This window comes from Notamacropus eugenii, chromosome 6, assembly GCF_028372415.1.
Source record: "Notamacropus eugenii isolate mMacEug1 chromosome 6, mMacEug1.pri_v2, whole genome shotgun sequence".
Classification (NCBI taxonomy): domain Eukaryota; kingdom Metazoa; phylum Chordata; class Mammalia; order Diprotodontia; family Macropodidae; genus Notamacropus; species Notamacropus eugenii.
This window is the reverse complement of record NC_092877.1, coordinates 353,109,822-353,125,300: the sequence shown is the minus strand read 5'-3', so window position 1 is coordinate 353,125,300 and position 15,479 is coordinate 353,109,822. Positions and strand designations below refer to the sequence as shown.

Sequence of the window (15,479 nt, the reverse complement as noted above, 5' to 3'; positions counted from 1 at the left end):
TCAACCATGTCCCTAAGTACAATGGTCATCTCTTTCTAATTTCTCATCAGTTTTATAGAAAGCTTTAGAGATTCTTCAATTTGCTCTGGAGACACATTTAAACTGAGATACTCCACAAAGCAAAGATTCTAAAAGGGAAGTTCAGAGGACCTGCTAGATACAAGGGGTATCATCAAAACAGTCTTTTAAAGTGTTCAGTTGTGTTTAAATGCAATGGCTTCTATTTCAGGAAGAACCCATAGCAACATGGAAAGTCATTCATGCAAATTGATTTCTAGCTCCTTAGGTCATGGGTCAAACAGAAAGTATTCCCATTTGAGGATTGAGGGGATATTTTTTTAACAGTAACTCAAAATTAGAAGGAGCCTCAGAGGTCTTCTAGCCAAAATCAGAGCTGAACAAGGATCCTCTCTACAACTTATACCAGAAGTGGTCATCCAGCCTCAGCTTGGTGATTTCCAGGGACAGTAAGTTACTATCTCCCAGGGTAGTTGGTTCCATTTTGGGATAGGTCTGATTATTAGGAAATATCTCTCTATATGAAGTCTAATGTCCTTTTCTGCAATTTTCACCCACTAGTCTACACTCTTGATAATTTCCACTTGCTTGTCTTTTTCCAAAGGAGAAGAAACTGAAGAATCTTTAAGTGAATCAGAAAAATGTATCGAAGCAGTAGAATGTACAAAGGAAGTATGATGGGGGACAAAATCCTCCAAGTCCACATTATATCATAAAACAATATTGAAATTTGTTGTTTTTGCTCTTTGACAAGCAGATTAATTCTGTGCTAAGTTACAGAGTATGTACCTAGGATGACACTTTTTTTATTAGAACAAAGAGAGAATATGGTTTTAAAGAATTTACCAATAATGCCAATAACCATATTTGTCAACTGGAATAACATCAATTGCCATGACAATCAATTATTTAAATCCATTCTAAAATCTTTTCCAATGTTTGGTGTTCCTCAAAGTTGAAAATTTAAAAAAAGTAGTAGAATTTAAAAAAGAAGGACCTGTATTGTTTAAAGATATTCCTTTTAGTCACCCAAAGAACTCATGCCTTTTCTTAACAATCTAATTCTTCTAAAATTGTAGTTGAGATTTGTAGTTCATAGGAGCATATGCCGGGAGTGAGAAGGGGCCATGGGTCATAGTCACAGTCATCATCCAATCCAAAATAATAATTTTATAGTTCAAGGCACTGTAGTTCAGAGAGGCTAATTTACTCACTCAAAGTCATTAAGATGACATAGTTGGGATTTGACCCTACATCCAATGGCTCTCAGTCTAGTAAGTGTTCCTTCCATGATATTACATTTGCATTGTTCTTAAAATTTAAGCTTTCCCTTTCCTCAATGTACCTGATAATTTGGCTTCAGGGCTACTAGGAAATCATTTTTGGTAAAATACCAAAAACCACCATAGAACTTATTTCACAGTTTTCTTGGGAAGTTCTCAGATTCCAGTACGGAGCTCCCTGTTCTCTCTCCTCCTGACCCCCTAAACAGAACTGACCGCTCAGGGCCATCAATCTAACTATTTAACCCAAAGTTTACGTTTACAAATCACTTTTGTTAACATCTTTATCGTAATAACAATGTGATGTGGGATTAACATCCTGATCTCAGAGACTCATTGTAAAAGGTCTAATTCTTTGACACTTAAATTTTTTTCCAGATAATTAACTTTTGTGGGTTTTATTACTTGACTACCCTATGTTTAGGGTGGGGATATTAGTGGGGGCAGAGGATTTGAAAGGGAAATGAAAGTGCTATTTAACAGGAAAAGTATTTGTGATTTTATTACTGACAGGGGAAAATGGTGATTAAAAGGTCTTAGATAACCCAATCAATGCCATTTGGTAGTTTTTAATTGTAAAGTTGTCTTGATTTATTCTTTTATAGGATCAATTCAGCGTTACTTTCCAGACTTCATATATTTCCTAACACATGTGAACATCCCACCTAAATAGGTGCTGTTTCAACGCCTTTCTATGTCAATTTGTTCAAACAAGATGACCTATCTTTCCTTTATGTCCTTAGATAACTGGAATACACACACACACACATACACACACACACACACACACACTGTATGTGCATATCATATTACTTTTACAGGAAATCTGAAGACCTGGGACAAGATACCTTCTCTCCGTGGGCCTCAGTTTCCACTTTAACAAGTAGGGGTTAAATTGAAAACTAAACTTCACTTCCTCAGTTCCATTACCATCCTGCTTCCTCACCATGAAGGCTCTAGAAGGAAGACAATGGAACCTGATGTTTGTTCTAGAGGACCCCACGCCATAGATTTAATGCTCTGAGTCATTTTGTGGCAACTTAACATTACACACTTCACAGAAATGAGTTTATTGAATAATAGATTAGTATCCCACCAAAATGGATGTGTCTGAATGAAATGAGCAGCAAAACCATTAAAAATAATCAAAAATAATTCCTATTATTCCTGAAAAATGAATCAATTACAATTTCTGCATTACCATTCAAGATGATTTTATTTTGCCCATTTTTGAGACTTTGATAATAACAGACTACTCTGTTTTTCCTTTGAAGCTTTTTTTTTTTGTATCTATCTTCACGTGCCCAGGCTATTTTCCTAGTCAGATCCTCAAGGATGGGGGAATGTTTACGTCTCTGTATCCTTAGCATGCTGCCAGGCACATGATAGGCTTCTAATAGGCATAATGATAGGTATGTAGGAGTGCTTAAGAAATACTTGTTGAAGGACTGACATGCCTAACAGTTCCTGGAGAAGGTGGCTTTTTTGTTGTTTCAGTCACTCAGAACACCATGGCACGCTAATACTGTCCATGAGGTTTTCCTGGCAGAGATACTGGAGTTGCCATTTCCTTCTCTGGCTCATTTTACAGGTGAAAAAACCAAGGCAAACACGATTAAAAGACGTGCCCAGGGTCACAAAGTGAGTGAGTGTCTGAGGTCAGATTTGAACTCAGACCTTCTTGACTCCAGGCTCAGAGCTCTATCCACTGACCCAACTGAAGTGCTTCCAGGTGGCTTAGTTGTTAATAACCCTGTATTGTCAGTCATGAAGGCAAATGCTTCCAAAGGAAACCCAATAATCTTATGCTTCTAATCTTTGGGATCTGTGAAAATGATGTGCACAGGGTCACCTTCCTCAAGGTGGCAATGACCTGAGCCACCTGCCTAGAGTCTCTCCATTGTCCTTGAAGCACACACATAGAGCATTTTATTAGTAGCTGGAATGTGGACGTATGCTTTTTTGCTGAAGAAAAATGGCTAGCACTATTAGTCAATCAATTAATTAAAGAGCATTTATTATGTGCAAAATGTGTTTTAGGAATATAGCATGCATGTTGAGTGTTGAAGTATGCTTTTTGTTATTAAATTCAAGAAAATTGATTAGTGCTATTAATCAATGAGCATTTATCAAGTGCCTACTAAATTCTTGGCATATAGTATATATAGGGATAGTTTCTTAATGAGTCTTGTCTAGATGCTATAGTATGCTCCGCTGAGACATGGATGGAGACCTCATATCTTTATAGTCTTTATGATTTTTAGCTTTATTTCTGTTAGTCACCCACTGGAGGGTGTGGTAGGTTATATGTCATATTTTCAGAAGCAGGAATGCTTTATCTGTAAAGGTCAGATGCATACAAACATGCCTCTCCAACATGCCAGAATCACTCAGGGCAGAGATTATAGGAAATCGCTGCCTCATTTGACCACGTGGTGCTCTGCAGGGTCAAAGCCTCCATGCCCTTGTAGCACCTCTAACTCCATGCATCTCAGGCATCTTCCCAAGGCCTGCCATCTCTGCTGAGTGCATGCAGATTGAAACTAACAACCACCACCAATCTTTGTGGATCTAGTTATGTTCATTTCTGCCAGCTCTCTATCTACACCTGACAAAGTTGTGAGGTTCTCATCTTGGCTTCTGCCTGCTGGGTCTGCATGGCAATTTCTGCAAGTCAGCTATTTGACCTTAAAAGGATACTCTTTCTTTGGGCAGACTTTGCTACCTGAGTGAATGAGCTTTGACTCATTTACCTCTTCTGAGTATCAACATTAGCAAAACCACAAATTCAAATAATTATAAACTACCACCTTTGACCATGACCAAGTGAAATAAATGGATCACTAACCTCATCTATAGCTTTCTTATAGCTCTGCAGTAAGTGAAGATTCATCAGCATCAGAGGAAATAGATCAGAACAGGAAAAAAGTCGGAGGAACACAATTAGGACACAGAATCAGAATAGTTGGAGTAATGCTCTTGAATTACAAAGAAAAGGACACAAGAAAATAACAATGAATGTTAAAAACAGAACAGCAAACTCATTTTAGCACCGATCTTAGCACACTTTGAACCTCAAAACATAAACCAAACGAGAAAGGCTTGGATTTCATTAAAGAGATTTTGCCTGAGAAAATTTCAAGGAAATCAGGAAGATACATGGAAACTACTCCTAAATTGAATCCAACTGGCTAGTTATTATCATTGTACTCTGCTTTCTGTGAAGTGACTCGCCAAGTGGACAGTAACAGAAGAGGAAGAAATTGTTCTGTGACTTAGAATTAGAAATAAGCAAGTCATGCAGTTTTCCTTCCTTCTATTCAGCTTGAGGATCATACGGACCAGAGATCTCACGGACAAATGGAGCCCATAGATGGTTCCTACATCTTATTTTGGCTAAGAATTTCAATATCTTCCCCAGTCTTTTTTTTTTACCAGAACTACAGAAGAGAGAAAAGGAATGATGAGGTTTTGTTTTCCTTTTCATTTCCACTCTCAGATAGACATGCTAATAGGCAACAAAAAATTCAAAGGCAACAAACTGCGAGAGGTAATCGACAACAAAATTAGTTTCTTGACTTATCAAGATGGGGTTGATAGTTTGGGCTTTCCTGCCCCCACACTTCTGATGATTCATTAGTGAAGATTTTGGTTTATCGGAGAGTATCCTCAACTACTCTTTTGTGTGAGAGAAGGAAGAGATAGGAGAGAAGAAGAAAGGGAAAAGAGAAAAGAGGAGGAAGAGAAAAACTCACAGCTGGTCGACCAGGCCGAGTGATGTCCCTTGATTCTTCTGGCTTCACCTTGGGAGGCTCGTGAGGAAGAACAGGTGATCCTTCAGATTTTGTGTTAGCTGGGAGAAGAAAAAAAAGACAAAAAAAAATGTTGGGTGGCTCATACCTTCAGTAAAGACAGATGCTTAGATGGAGCTTCTTTCTCTTCTTTTTTGTAAATGAGCTTTTTGAATAATGATAGTATTTTCTCAATAATAGGCAGTCAGGTGACTCAGTGGACAGAACGTTGCAAATTTAGCCTAAGAAATTTATTAGCTGTGTATTAGAACCTGGGCAAGTCATGGAATCACTATCTGCCTCATTTCCCTCCTCTGCAAAATGGGTGTGATAGCTTTACCTCACAAGGCTGGTTGTGGTGGAGATAAAATGAACTAATATTTGGAAAGCACTTTGCAAACTTTAAAATACTATGATGTGATTAAAATAATTCCTATGAATAATAATGAGAGTTTTAAATGTCATTTTAAAGTTTACAGATTACAACTCTTTAGTCTGGAATTTTATATAAATTCTAGCTATTATTATTGTTACTAAGAGCTAACATTTATAAAAGTTTCACCTATGTAATCTCCTTTGATTCTCTTGACAACCCTGTGAAGTAGGTATTATTTCTACCATTATTTTACTGATAAGGACACTGAGGTTGAAAGAGGTTAAATGATTTGCTCAGGATCACAGGACTAAGTCACTGGGGCAAAATTCAAACTGAAATCTTCCTAACTCCCAGAGCAATACTGCACCACCTAGCTTCTGCCTTCTGGCCAAATGACCGAAGGCTCCAATGATGGCCCTTTTCTATCCACTAGGATTATGTCCATGTGGTTCTAAGGCACTCAGTCAACTTGGCAAAAAGTGGGGAAGATGCCATATTTATGGGGGCGAAATCAGATAATCCATTGGTAGCATCATGGCAAGGAAGCAAGGCAAGACTCTCGGCAATATTTCTGACTCAAACATCCACACATTGAGATAGAGGACTTACTCTTCAGCGTCATGTGGGGAGATAACCCTTCTATTACTGGTCATGGGAATTATCAACTGTGAATAGTCTATGATTAAAGTCATTTTAGTCTCATGAAATTGAAATATTAGGGTTCTGGAAAAGCTCTTGTTTGTCAGGTAAAGGACAAGAAAAGGCAGGAAGTCCAAGCAGACTTCTAGTATTCGAGCCACAGTGAGTCACAGTGAGTGAGCTCGGTGGGCAAATCTGGTTCGTTACTTTCCTGAACTCAGGTCCTTCCTTTAGATCTCTGAACCCTTGACCCTATGATGAGAATTAGTACTGTTGGTGGGAAGCCAATTTGTCCTAACCTCAGTTTCCTCATCTGCAAAATGAAGAGGTTGGACTAAATTGATTCTCTCTAAATGAAAAATCACATTCCTAAACCATGGAATTTTGTGTGTTGGGGATCCTTCTGGCAGCCTGGTGAAGCCTCTGCTGTCCTTATTTTCAAAGGCACAAAACAAAATAGAAAGGAAAGCAATGACATTGAAATCCAGTTATCAAAATACGTTTTTTTGAAAAACAAGGAATGAGCCTATCTTCTAAACCACGAGCCTAATCGCTGATTTTCTGCGGCTCCATAGTGCCTCTAGGAAACACAAACACAGACACAGATATGCACACAAATTCCCTCAGCCTGGTTCTAAAACTCCTCCACAATCTGGCTCCCACCTAACTTCCCGACAATGCAGAGTACTCCCTTTTCTGTGTTCTATGTTACAGCAAATCCCAGTGCCCAGCTTATTCCTGGGCTCTGTCTTTGCATAGGCTTTTCCCCACCTCCTAGAATGCACTCTCTTTCTTGGACTCCTTAGGTTTCTTCCAGACTTAGCTCAAGACACCCCTTCTCTGTGAAGTCTTTTCTCATCCTCTTAGTTGGGAGTGCCCAGTCCTCTCTAACTGCTTTCTATTTTCATAGTGGTTTAATGTTATTCAGTCATTTCAGTGGTGTCCAACTTCAGGATCCCCCTTGGGGTTTTCTTGGCAAAGATACTGCAGTATCTTTGGATACTGCCATTTCCTTCTCTAGCTCATTTTACAGATGAGGAAACTGAGGCAAACAGGGTTAAGTGACTTGCTCAGGGTCACACAACTAGTAAGTGTCTAAGGCTGGATGTGAATGCAGATCTTCCTGATGCCAGGCTTGGTGCTCTATCCACTGAGCCACCTAGTTCTAATAATAAATGGAAGACATAAATATGAATGTGCTCTTTTTCTAAATAGAGAATTCTATTTTACAAAATAAGATCATAGAATCATAGATCCAGAGTTATTAGGGCCCCCAGAAGACTATGCTGAATCTCATCCTCCCATTGGTAGATGAGGAAACTGAAGTCCTGGAACTTGCCCAAGATCACAGTTACTAAAGGTCAAAGGGAGGATGTGAATCCAGGTCTCCAGACTTAATAGACAGTTATCTCTCTTGTCCATCACATTGTCTTAAAGTGAGAAGAGGGTATGCTACAAATAATGACTCTCAGTTATCCATGCTGGATGGAAGCAGAATCACTGTGCATTAGGGGATGATACCTAAGTGAAGCTAGAGTTGACCTTGGAACTTAACTCCCCTCCCTTCCTATTCATTTTTCTCTCCCTTCTTCTCCATCTTCTCCAATGTCCTGCCTTCCTCTCCTCTCCTCTTCTCTCCTCTCCTCTCCTCTCCTCTTCTCTCCTCTCCTCTCCTCTATCCTGTCCTCCTCTCCTCTATTCTGCCTTCTTCACCTCTCCTCTCCTCTCCTGTCCTCTCCTGTCCTGTCCTCTCCCCTCCCATCCCCTCCCCTCCCCTCTTCTCCCCTCCCCTGTAGAAGCACCTGTGTTACTCTTCAAAATGAACCTGAAGACTGTTGCTGTTGACCCACCTCAGTGGGATGTTCTTAGTTAAGCTGTGATTGTTCCAAACGAAGATGCCAAGGAAGGATGAAATGCTGGTGCATTTTGGGTGGCAGACTGATTTAGAAGTAAATGTAAAGGCATCAAATAGCACTGAAGAAGGGATTGTCCTTTATCTCTCGGAAAAATTACCTTGTGAAGAAGGTAATTCCAAGAAAGGGAAATCTGATTAACTAGAAGCAATGGATTGTCACATATAATTAGTCGGACGATATTAAAGTTTTTCTCAGGCTACTTCATTAATGGAAACCAAACAGTGATGAATGACTTAAATTAAATGTCCAGAGATGTGATTTAGTTCTCCCCAACAGGATTTATGGGAACGTTTGAATAATTAATTAAAAAAAGAAAGACTGGGTCTAGTTCTATGAATTTTTAAGTCCCTGATCAAACTCCATTTCTAGATAAACACAACATATTGTCAACTCTCCTTCTAAAAGCTGAACTGATTGTGTTCTTTACAGGACCCAAGAGTGTGTGTCAGTAGCTGGTTGTTACCAGTCATTCGGGCTAAGGGGGAAGGGGATTGCTTTTGCATCAACATTGAGAAGCTAAAGGGGGAGTTGGACCAGCTGGGGATTTGAAGTCAGCTAGAGTTATACCATTTCCAGAAGAGACAAAGTCTGGATGGCCATGTTTGGAGTCTATTATGGTGGGAGATTCTTTTCCAGGTAATGATTGCGCTAGATGGCTGGCCACTGGTGACCCTGCCAACTTGGTGACTCAGAGGGCTTGTTCTCATAGGCAGATGATGTCATGTCATGGTTTGCCAGAAGAAACAATTCAGCTCAACACTTCTAAAACTAAACATTCCCTTCCCTTAACAATGTTGAACTTTCTTTATGCACTTACATGCATATACATTCTTATCCACACTCACATACAAATAAAACATACTTATACACACATATACACACTCATATGCAAATACATGCACTCATATGCATACATACAAATATATACACTCACACACATACACACATACTCTACAAATACAGACACACTCACTTACAAATACCCACACTCATATATACTCTTACCTATAAATATACTCACATTCACACACACACTCATATTTACACACTCACATACAAATACACATACTTACCACATATAGACACATGTATATGTACACACTCATAAATACACACACTCATATATACACATTCACATATGAATGCACATGCAATACACATACATATATAAACACTCATATATATGTGTATATATACTTACATACAAATATACACACTCATATACAGATACACATACATACCCACATGCAAATATACATACAATGTACATACATGCACACATATTCATAGATATATACTCACAAATATACACACTCACACCCACATACACTCTCACATACAAATACACACACTCCTACACCCAAAGAAATATTCCCACAGACATCCACATTTACTCACACACATACACATACAGACAAAAAGAATCAGTTTTTACCTCGAACTCTATTGCGTTCACTAGAACCAGCTTGAGATCCTGGCTGGGAACCTCCCTGGGAGCTAGGCTGGGAACTTGGGGTGCTAGAGCTGGAGGAGCTGCCGCTGCTGGTCCGCTGCAAGGGACTCTCCAGGATGGGCTCAGTTCTCCGCAGGTCAGGATTGCTGTACAAACATCAGATTGGGAGATGATCTAGGTTACAATTGGCTTGGTTGAGACAAAACCCCTCTGCCGCCAACATGGTATTATAGGGCTCTGAAGTTGGTACCAGAAGAAAGGAAAAGCCATGTTCTCTGACTTGTGGTACTGAGGTGGCAAAAGGAAGGAAAATGGACATGTCCCACCAAATGAACCTGGGGCAGACAGACCATGGCTGTGACATGCGATGGCTATAGATCAGCCGTCATGATTAATATACCTTTGATTTTATCTAATCAACTTTTCCCCAATGCTGACTCTATCCCTTCTTAAACTTCTTGTTCAGTCATTTCAGTTGTCTGATTCTTCATGACCCAAATTTAGGATTTTCTTGGCAAAGATATGGAGGGATTTTCCATTTTCTTCTGCAACTCATTTTACAGATGAGGAAACTGAGGAAGTCAGAGGTTAAGTGACTTGGCCAGGCTCACACAGCTAGTTAAGTGTCTGAGGCCAGATTTGAATTCAGGACGAGGAGTCTTCTGACACCAGACTTGATGCTCATCCCCTGCACAACCTACCTGCCCACTTTTAAATTTATAGTCTTAAACAATTATTCAAGGTTCCAAATGAGTAAGTCACCTGTTCAGGGTCACTTAGCCAGTGTCAGAGGTAGGATTCAAACCCACATCTTCCTCTTTCTAAGTTTTTGCACTTTGTCTTTCAGTCTCATTTTAAAAATTAGCTTAGAACATAATTATTGCATGAAATAAACAGATTAAAGACACACTACTGAGATAATAAATGTATTATTCTCTGATCTTTATTTCATTGATCCTAAGGTTCCCAAGGGACGGGCTTACTTCACATTCGAATGATGTCACAGGTCTAAAGCTTGAAAGGCTCTCAGCAGTCATTCAATCTATTCTCCCATTTTGCATATGAGAAACTGAGTCCCAGAAAGTCACAGGGTCATAGATATGGAACTTGAAGGGGCTTCAGAGGCGACCTGACTCATCCCCTCTTTGAAGATGAGGAAAATGAGCCTTAGAATAGAAATGACTTTCCCAAGGTCACACAGGCCAGAAGTAGCAAAGACAGCATTAGAATCCAGGTCTTCTGACATAAAATCCAGTGGTTTTTTGATTATTTCACACTGCCCCATCCCTCCAAGCTCTAATACCTATTCATCCTTCACTTTTTGCCAGAGGAGCTGCCTTCTTGTAAGAATATTCACTCTAATCCTACTTCTCTTTAAGAGGAAGCAACTTACTATTAATATTTTCAGTCATCAGAGAACAAGCCACAGTTGTTTGCTGAGGGCATTTCCTGGATCTTCTATTGGTACCAAACCTCACTATCTCATCCCCTAGAGACACTGCTAATCCACAGAATTCCAAGGCAAACCTCGCTAACACTCACTATTTACACCATTAGACTAAGAAACATCCTTTTCAAAGAAACCCAATTGTCCAATAAATTTCTTCCTATAAGAACCCCACACATATTTTTCTGGTATAACTACCTACTCTCCCTATCTTTCTCTTCTCATTTTTCTCTAATACAGAGCTATTAGGAATTCGCAGGTGAGTAATCATAGTAGTGGGTGGGCAGGAAGAGGCCAGTTCTAGGAATGCCCTGGACTGTCAACTAACTACTTCTGAGGAAGGTCAGTCAAGCCAACATAACTCCCTCAATGTTTTCAACCAATTTCTATACTTGCAGCAGAATTTCCTATACTTGTTCTATTAGGAGTAGGGTGCTGAAAAGGCATTGAAATACTTTTATGTGAATGAGTCATAGCTTAAAAGTCTTCCTAGTAAAATTTTAGTTATATCAAGAGGACCAAGTAATTTCTCTGGTTCAGTGAACATTTTTTTATGTTCGTATTTTATGTTATTAGCCAATTATGTGCTAAACATATAGGATACACACACAAGAACAAAACATTCTCAGCCCTCAAGGTGCTAATATTCTACTGGGGAGGTGCATGAGAACAGACTGAAGTATATGTGGCATGATAGAGGGACTTGGAGAGTACTGACAGCTAAGAGAAAGAGGGAGGCCTTTGTAGAATCGGTTGAACCTTGAAGAAAGTCAAAAATAATGAAAGAGAGCAAGAGGAGGGAGGGTATTTGGAGGACGGGGCACACACAAAGGTCATAGATGGAATGCCTAGTTCAGAGAAGAGGTGACACTCATGTTTGGCTGAGACGTAGAGTCCATGAAGAAGAAGCATGAAATCAGGGTGAAAAGGTAGGCTGCAGTCTACTAAGTTTTTGGAGGGGTTTTAATGTCCTTAAATGGCAAACAGAGAAACTTCTGGTTGGTAATTTTTCTATGCCTCCCTTACCAATGCACTATCCCACTTTCCACAATGACTTTTCCAAACCTTTTCTTTCCTCCTCAAATCTTCCGTGACTCTCTCTCCTCCTACTTCCTCAGATGAGAATCTTGCTTCATATTTTACATATAATAGCGAGATCATTGACCATGAGTCCTCTTCTCCTCCTCATCTATCACTCAGATGTCTTCTGTCCCTCTCTACTCCTTCACCTGTCTCAGGTGATGAGATGGCCTTACTTCTTACCAAGGCTAACACTGTGCAAGTGATCCCATTCCTTCCCTCCAATAGATTGCCCCTTCTCTCATTCCCACCATCATTTATCTTCAATCTCTCCCTAACTACTGGTCCATTCCCTTCTGCCTACAAACATGCCCATGTCTCCCTCAGCCTGAAAAAAACCTTCACTTAACCATTCACCTCCACTATCATCCTATATCTCTTCTGTCATTTGTGGCTAGACTCCTTGAAAAGGCCCATCTACAGTAGATACCTCCACTTTCTCTCCTCTCAGTCTCTTCTTAATTCCTTACAATGTGGCTTCTGACCTTATTATTCCAACAAAGCTGCTCTTTCCAAAGTTAACAATGATTTCTCAGCTGCCAAATCCAATGATCTTTTCTCAATCCCCATTTTGCTCAACCACTTTGCAGCCTTTGGCACTATTGATCACCATGTTCTCCTTGATATTCTTTTCTTTCTGGGTTTCTGGGACCACCACCTCCTGGTTTGTCTCCTACCCATCAGATTGCTTGTTCTCCATCTCCTTTGCTAGATGCTTATTTAGATCATGCCTGCCACCATCAGTGTCCCCACACAGTTCTGTCCTGGGTCCTCTTCTCTTCTATGTCTATACTACTTCACTTAGTGGTCTCCTCAGCTCCCATGGATTTAATTACCACTACTATGCTGATGATTTTCAAATCTACCTTTCCTGCCTCAATCTCTCTGCTGACCTTTAACCTTTCATCTCCAGCTGCCTTTTAGACATCTCAAACTGGATGACCAGTAAACATTCAATATATCCAAAACTAAACTCTTTATGTTTCCCCCTAAACTCTCCCCTCCTCCTATCTTTCCTATACAGGGCATGACTATCACCAACCCAGGAGTCATTTTGGATTCCTTAATATCTCCCAAACCTCATATCCAAGCTGTCGCCAAAGCCTATGGATTTCACCTCTGTAACATTTCTCAAATATTCCCTCTTTTCCACTTTGACACTGCTCTAATTCTGGTACAGGTTCTCAAGACCTCACATTTTGATAATTCAATAACTAAGTGGTGGGTCTGCCCTCTTCCAACTCCAATCCATCCTCTATTTAGCCACTAAAGTGATTTTTCTAAAGTGCAGGTCTGATCATGTCACCTCTTTCCCTATCTCTAGTCAATAAACTCCAGTGGTTTCCTATTACCTCCAAGAGCAAATACTAAATGCTCTGTTTGACATTCAAATATATTCATAATCTAGCCACCTCCCACCATTTTAGTCTTCTCATACTTTACTCCTGTCCACATATCCTTTGATTTAGGGACAATGGCCTCTTGGTTGTTCCTTGAAGAAGACACTCCATCTCTCATCTCCAGGCATTCCCTCTGGCTATTCCCCACCTCACCCCCAACCTTAGAATCCTATTTTCCTTTTCCCTAACTTCCTACATCTATTTGGACATAAACTGGTAAGCTCTATCAGTTCTACCTTCAAAATGTCTCTTGCTCCAGTCACGAGTATCCTAATGGGCATTCCTCACTCCAGTCTATGCTGTTCCACCTCCATCTTTCATGTAAATATATCAAAGCTATGATTTTATTAATGTAAGGAATCCCCAGTCGCTCTACCAAAGGAGAACATGACCTATCTGTGACTTAGTAGATAAATACTAGGGGGTCGACTGAGGCACAAAAAGGTTAAGTGATTTTCCTGGAATCACATAGTTAGATCAGTGGATAGATCTGAATCTAGGTCTTCCTGACACCAAGGTCAGAACTCTACCCATTATACCTTGATATTTCCATGATAGTGTGTGTCATAGTTAGAACTCTGGATTCCCGACATTGCATTTCCAGAGAATTTGAATACCAGCAGGGTCTTACTGTTCCTTATAAAACTTGCCAAATAATCTTCCTAATACACAGGTCTGTCCAGGTCACTTCCTTGTTCAAAATAATTAAGATCTTGAAATTGGAAAAGACCCCAATAAGTGGTTATTTGATCTCTACTGGAAGGCTCTCAGTGTTGGGGGACAGGCATATTAGGAAGAAGGTATGTTCATTTTCTTCTGGAAAAAAAGAATCATTATGGATTCCTGACTGTTGTATTTCTCCCATTAGACAGTAGCCCCTTGAGGGAAGCTCAAGTAGCTTTTCATTTCAGGATCCTCAATGTGAAACGTTACAAGTATGGAATTATGAAGAAAGGGTATCAAGGAGGTCACTGGATAAACAGATGATTGGGACACAGAATGAGCCAATGATATAGTCAGAGGGAAAGAGAACTGAGGATGAACCCATGTGCTTTGCTGCTACGCGTACAACACCAAGAAAATGAGAGGATGGCACCCAGGACGTTGGGTGGCCCCAATTATGGTGGATTTACGGAGGGACATGTAAAACAGTGGGGCAAATACAGGCAAAGGGTTATGAGTTACATCAATAGAAGGAGGACTCATGTCAATCAATCAGCTAATTAACAAGCATTTACTAATTGTCATTTGTGTGCCAGACACTGTTTATGAAATGAGAGGTCCTTTGGAGGATCGAATACCCCCAGTGACTAACAGAGTCCCTTGACCATGGTATGTGTATATTTAACGTCTGTGGAGTGGGACAGGTGCTGGGGCGTGAAGAAGGGGAAAGAGACTGAAGTCAAGGGGACTAGTTAGGAGACTTTTGCAGTAATCCAAGAGTGAGATAATGAGGACCTGGACAAAGGTGGCAGCGGTGGGAATGGAGCGGCACATGTTATTAGCAAGAAGTCTGTCTAGCAAAGAGGGGGCAAATTGTGATCAGGAACACAAATGGTTTATGTGCAATGCTAATTGGTCCCCAGGAGAGCTGTTTCCATGACCTTGGCCTCATTAGCAGCATGTTCTCACCACCAGATCTAGCCAGTGGAGAGACTTCCATTAATAGATGGTTATTTCAGCTGCTGAAAGTGGAAAGCATTTAGCAAATATGGATCTTCATCTAGGGTTTTTTTAAAATGTAAGTAAAAACATAACCTTTTATGATCCTTTCAAAAAGAGAGTATTTGTGCCCATTTTGTTGTATAATATTGTATAGGATAATTTCTTTTTTGCCCTTTGCAAAGTGTCCCTGGGACAGATGGCCCACCTGTGAGCACATTCAGGAGGATTCTGAGAAATGCTTACTGACCAATGTACTCAGCATATCCAGCTGAGTCCAAACACCTGGAGATCTGAAAACATATTAATGACTGGCTAAACTTCTCATTTCTCATCCTGATCTTTGGCATCAGAAAGATGATTGCACTAAGTTGACACCTAAAGTGAAGTGGGAATTATTCAATTCATTGGAAG

At 40.0% G+C, this 15,479-nt stretch overlaps 1 protein-coding gene across 5 annotated transcripts in view; it reads right to left on the bottom strand.

Moving 5' to 3' along the window:
- Nucleotides 1-15,479, bottom strand: part of TNIK (TRAF2 and NCK interacting kinase) — a 414,101-nt gene that overhangs the window by 42,678 nt on the left and 355,944 nt on the right. For all 5 annotated transcript variants that reach the window (XM_072618473.1, XM_072618475.1, XM_072618476.1 and 2 more), the window contains 2 exons: nt 9,459-9,622; nt 5,057-5,154 (listed from right to left, as the gene is read on the bottom strand). In XM_072618473.1, coding sequence (XP_072474574.1) covers nt 5,057-5,154; nt 9,459-9,622 — 262 coding nt within the window. The remainder of the gene's footprint in view (nt 1-5,056; nt 5,155-9,458; nt 9,623-15,479) is intronic.